Genomic DNA, 6,000 nt, shown 5'->3' on the forward strand with positions numbered 1-6,000 from the left:
TCAAGGGTAAACCGAGGGGCTTCGATATGGTTCACGAAATGGTGTAAGAGGATCACGATCCTCCATAAGGACAATTGCATTTTCCCAAGGCACACCTCGTACCTTTTGCAAAAAGAAAGGACTATGGAGTCCACCGAGGCAAGCGTGAAGGGGTAAGTGTAAACACTCTAATACCCCTTAACGTGAGTAGTAATATCGTCATTGGGCTCGGGAATGACCGCGTCCTTACCCTCCCATTTACAGTCCGCTCGGACTATGGGTAGGGTTTCTTCAATGACGGAGCATATGTATCTCCATGCTCCCTCGCCTCGATTTTGTTGACTAGAGGCCTTCTAGACCTTGAATTCGTCCCCGATAGAGCAGCCCCCGGATATGAAGCTCTTCATGGGAGGCTCCTGAGCCATTTCGGGAACGGCCACCTCGGCATCTGAGGCCAGGTGGGAAGATGAAGGAGTAGCCTGCTAAGGCACTGGCTTGGAAGTTTTTGACATTGTAATATGGGAGATATGAAGGTCTTAATAAAAATATGAAGATTTGAATATGGTATGAAAATATGAATGTCTGGGTTGAAGGTTCAATGAAAATGTATGAGGATTGAAGATATATGAAGGCTCAAAGAACAATATATGAAGATTTTAAGAAGTTAAAAGTCGTTAAAGAGTTTGAGGGTAAAGTCTAGAATTAGAAAGTGGAAGAAGTGAAAAAGGTTTAAGGCAGCCAGCCGGTGACTGACACGTGTCCAAAGTCAGAACGAGACGAATGATGGGACGTTTTGATTTACCCGTTATCTCAGTTTTAATGTACAAAGGAAGGAACCGAGGTTCATCTATCGTTTCCCATCGTTTCGGCAAACCTACTCTTCGGAAAACGAGGGGACTATCTGTATACGGGTGAAATCAGGGATAATGCATACTCCGATTTCCCGGTGAAGAAAATGAAAAAAGGGAATGAATGCACGAGATTGAAATCGAGTCTGGGAGCCCCTCGTATCGAGATCCATGAAAGGTGAATGATGTGCTCATCATCGGGCATGATAAAGCGACGCTCCCCGGACCCAGAACAAGTTCTAAAACCTCAGGTAACACGCTAAACGGTTACACATGACAGATAAAGGGCTGTGATATTTTTACCTAACCGGATATCACGACGTAGATCTCGCTCGATGTCGGTTACAGATCAGTAATTATCGAAAAAGGAATTTTTTAACCTTTTTAGACTTGTACTAGATATGAAACTCTCCTACTATATAAAAGGGAAGTTTTTCTTATGTAAGACACATTGTAACATGCAAATCAAAGCAATTCAAGTTTATTTCTCTGCTTTCTAGCAGCTGTTAAAGTTCTTATTTAATTGTTCTGTTCCTTATTCTCAACTGGGCTCGAGCCAAGGGTCCAATAAGGGACGAGGTTACTATTCATTATAGGTTCGGGCTAGGTAATAACATTGCAACCATACTTGAATCATCAATTAGAAAATAGAAAAGTTATATCTCTTTCTATCTTTAAAATACCAATGGATACCTAATTTGGCGTCTCAAACTCACGCTCTCTTCGATAGACCCGTCGGACGGCGCCTTATCGGTGCGTCTGGAAGGGCAAAATGCTCCAACCATAGGAAAATCATCTTATGCAACAATTGTGACCGTAGCACCGGGTTCATCTATGATGCAAGGTCACCATGAACGGGAATCAGTAATAACTAGACTAACTACACACAATGGAATGCCAATTGTGATTTTTAAAGCTTCAGATTACTATTGGATTATGGCAGCTGAATGTCGTCTTACAATCGTTGGTAGATTCTTAAAGCCTAGGCCCCAAATTGAACGGACCCGGTCGAGTTTCAAAGAACTAATTCTAGTAAAGGGGTCAGCCAAGATTGGAGTCTATGACAACTTCAATGTCTTTCTTTATTTTACTAATGAGGAAGACTTCAACAATGTCTGGTACTGAAGAGTAATTGCCATTGATGGTCAACAAATGTGGTTGCAGAAGTGGTCACTAGACTTCAAACCGGAAGAAGATCTCCCAATTGCTCCGGTATGTGTCCTATTACCTGGTTTACCATTTCATATGCACACATGGCACTATGTAAAACAGGTTGTGAGTAATGTTGGGACACCTTTAGAAATGGATATGGCCACTAGAGGCATAACAAGGCCTAGTATGGCAAAAGTAAGAGTAGAAATTGATTTGTTAAAACCCCTTCTAGAAACTGTTTATGTGGGATCAAAGAAAGAAGACTCGCCTTTGGAAGGTTTTGTTCAAAAACTTGAATATGAGGGTATACCAAAATATTGCAAATTTTGTAAGAAATTGGGTCATCTTATGATAAATTGTCGAGTGTTGGAAAGGAAAAAAGCTAATGAAACAAAGGAAGAAGTTGTTGTGACAAACAAGAGCATAACTGAAACTGAGGTGACTATTGAGGAAAGAAAAGAAGAAAATCAATCAGTCAAAGGAAAAGATAGTATGCAAGGACAAAATTCTAACAAGCAGGCTACCAACAAAGAAAAACACCATACATTAGAGGAAAGGATAACTGAGAAAGTTGCTATTACTACAAAGGAGGACAATACAATTGTAAATAATGAAGAGGAAAAACAAAGAAGAAGAAGAAGGGAAATAACAAGAAGATGCCTATGAAGAAATCCAAAGTGTTGTTCAAACCAGTTGTTACTAAGAAGTTAACTGACAAGAAGAATCAATGGAAAATAAAGCATCATCAGGCAATCAAGCAGGCCAATATGGAAGAAAAAGAAAACCAAGAAGAGACATTAATTCAAAATAATCAGAATGATCAAGAGATTGTGAAACATGTGGAAAAACTTAACCAAATTGAGGAGGCTAACCAAAATGAAGCAAGCACCAACGGACTAGACAGTTACACCAATGGACAAGGATGGGATCAAGTCAACAACATGAAAATGGTTCAAGAATCCAGCAATATGCAAGAGAATGTGAAGCATCACAAAGAATACAAATCCACAAGTGTGATCGTTGATCAGAAAGTTAACGAGGAGAAAGAGGAGGACTCATACAGTATCCCTTCCGAAATAAAGGCACTTCCAGGGCTGAATCTTGTAGTCCACCTGGAAGGTGGAACTCCTCAAGACCAAAACAAAAAGGAAAAGAACAGGAATATACTTGAGCAGAAAATTGAAATGACCTCTCCCGATAGAAAGGTTGTGACTGCCTGGGTTCCAGATAATCCACCACATAATGGATTGGAGGAAACATAAGAGAATGATGGTTTTCCCCTGTTAAAAAGGGAAGAAGCAGGAATAAAAAAATTGAAAAAAGAATAAAGAAGAAAACATCCCCTCCTCCAAGGGAGGGAAGTCAAGTTAATTCCACCCTTCTATTCCATGATTAGAGAAATATTTTAAAATATTAGGGGGTCAAATAAAAAAAGGCGATTCATAGACTCAAACAACTTATTACTATCAATAAAGTGGAACTAGTTTCCATACTAGAACCTTTTGTTAGCATGAATAAAATTGATGGATACATGAAATTATTGGGATATCAACACTGTATATCCAACATCAATGGTAAGATTTGGTTCTTTTGGACTAGACATTGTCAAACTTCTATTATTGACAACAACGATCAATAGATAACTATTAAGATGCTTTATGGGACTGCCAACAATGAGATGTATATTACTGTTGTTTATACAAAATGTATAGCAGCTGAGAGAAAGGAATTATAGAGTAGTCTTGAAGGAGTACGTCTAGTAGTCAATGTTCCTTGGTGCATTAGAGGTGATTTCAATGTCATTTTGGACCGTGATGAGAAGAGAGAGGGTAACCCTCATAGAATGCATAGAAGTTTTGACTTCATCAACTGCATGGATAACTGTGAGGTGACAGATTTAGGCTTTGTGGGTCCCAGATTCACATGGTGCAATAACCAAAAGCCTAGGAAGAAAATTTGGAAAAGACTTGACAGGGTTTTTATCAATGATCAATGGACTCAACTATTCCAGAATAATATAGTCATGCATCTTGTGAGGAAAGGCTATGATCACATACCTCTTCTTATCACTTACCAGAAAGATCAACATGCTGGTATTAAATACTTCAGGTTTCTCGATTTTTGGACTGACCAACCTACATTTATGCAATTCGTTGAAGAGGCATGGAATACTCAAGTCACTAGGAACTCTATGTGGATTCTTCAACAAAAAATAAAAATTCTTAGCAGGAAACTAACTCAATGGTCCAGGGAGGTTGTTGGAAATGTATTTGAGCAGGTGAGCCATTGGGAAGATAGAATGAAAACTCTAGAGGGCTTAGACCTTGCTCGCAATGATGAACTATCTTAGGAAGAGCTGAATAGAGGTCAGGTTGAATATATCAAATGGATTGGAATGCAGGAGACTCTATTGAAGCAGAAAGCGCAGGTAAGTGGTTTGAAGAAGGAGATAGCAATACCAAATACTTAAATAATTTGATCAGGGACAAAATGAGAAGACTTCAGTTACATAGAATTATGAATCATAGAGACAGATGGGTGCACGGGGATGAAAAATTGCTAAAGAAGCTATTCATCACTACGAACATTTATTCAACCTCAATAATCAGTTCAGAGACCATGAAATTCTGGAAAATAGACCTTGTTGTATCATAAATGAAGATAATGATACGCTCACGGCAATTCCTGATCTTGATGAGATAAGGGAAGAATTTTTTAGCATGAGTGCTGACAACTCAGCTGGCCCAGATGGCTATAATAGTTCTTTTTTTCACAAATGTTGGGATATTATCAAGAATGACATTAAGAACTTTGTTCAAGTTAGCGGAATGAGCCTTACTAAGTTCTACTCTCATACTTGTCTTGTACTCATTCCTAAAGTTGATTCTCAATCCAACTTCTCTAATCTCAGATCAATTAGTTTGAGTAATTTCTTTTCCAAGATCATCTCCAAGATACTTTCTATTAGGCTCAATCCTCTATTAAGTAAGCTTATCTGGGGAAACCAAAGTGGTTTCATCAAAGAGAGAATGATAACTGAGAATGTCTTATTGGCTCATGAACTTGACCAAGGCATAAATCATAGCAACATGGGATGAAATATGATTATTAAGCTTGATATGGCAAAAGCCTATGATAGAATGTCCTGAAAATTTCTTATGGTCGTAATGAGGAAGTTTGGATTTTCTAAAAACTGGACTGATATTATATGGAGGATGGTCTCAAATGTATGGTATTATATTATTATCAATGGTTCTAGGAAGGGATTTTTCACATTCAGTCAGTGTCTCAAACAAGGAGATCCTTTGTCTCATTCTCTCTTTATTATGGGGGCGGAAGTACTCTCAAGACTTCTTAACAAGCTTCATGATAATGAAAAACTCATCCCCTTAAGTATGAACACCCATGGTACTATTATTATTCATCTTGCATATGCAGATGCCATTTTAATTCTTACAGGGGCAATGATGTGCCGTAGAAATGCGGTACTTTTCATACTAATTACATAGACTTTAGCTCATCTTTTAAATCATTATAAGTCATTTCTTATGTAGTTTTGGTGTTTTATAGGAAACTAGACTTGAAGAACTAAGAACGTGAAAAAGATGACAAAAATCCATGGAAAGGCAGAAAATGCGGCAGGTGTGCAACCGCAGAAATGATGTGCGGACCGAAGACCCATCGCAGAATGAAGCAGAACATTCTAGCTTCTTAGAGTCAAGTCTGCGATCCATTGTGCGGTCGCATAACTCTTATGCGGACCGCATAATGATCGCATAAATGCAAGAAGAGTTCCATCAAAGATGACTTTGCGGTACGTTATGCAGTTGCGAGACCAATATGCGGACCGCATAACCATAATGCAATGGAAAACTGGAAAAGTTTGTGATCAATTCTGCGGTAATAAATGCAGATGTGCGGACCGCGAAAGTGTTATGCGACCCATTATGCGGTCGCAAACTTGATCTGCAGGGTTATTTTTGTCACTTTTTGACCATGATTTTTAGACCATTATAAATAG

The 6,000-nt window shown here is 38.7% G+C and overlaps 2 protein-coding genes across 2 annotated transcripts; both read left to right on the plus strand.

The window, feature by feature from the left end:
• The first annotated feature begins 1,979 nt into the window (after nt 1-1,979).
• Nucleotides 1,980-2,645, plus strand: LOC138898985 (uncharacterized). The gene has a single exon (XM_070185095.1). The coding sequence runs from the start codon at nt 1,980-1,982 to the stop codon at nt 2,643-2,645; it is 666 nt and encodes a 221-aa protein (XP_070041196.1).
• Nucleotides 2,646-3,822: 1,177 nt separating this feature from the next.
• LOC138898986 (uncharacterized) lies at nt 3,823-5,077 on the plus strand. The gene is made up of 3 exons (XM_070185096.1): nt 3,823-4,257; nt 4,330-4,407; nt 4,589-5,077. Exons 1-3 carry the CDS (start codon nt 3,823-3,825, stop codon nt 5,075-5,077), a joined length of 1,002 nt encoding a protein of 333 aa, XP_070041197.1.
• The last annotated feature ends 923 nt before the right edge of the window (nt 5,078-6,000 follow it).

Source organism: Nicotiana tomentosiformis, chromosome 9, assembly GCF_000390325.3.
Source record: "Nicotiana tomentosiformis chromosome 9, ASM39032v3, whole genome shotgun sequence".
Taxonomy (NCBI): Eukaryota; Viridiplantae; Streptophyta; class Magnoliopsida; order Solanales; family Solanaceae; genus Nicotiana; species Nicotiana tomentosiformis.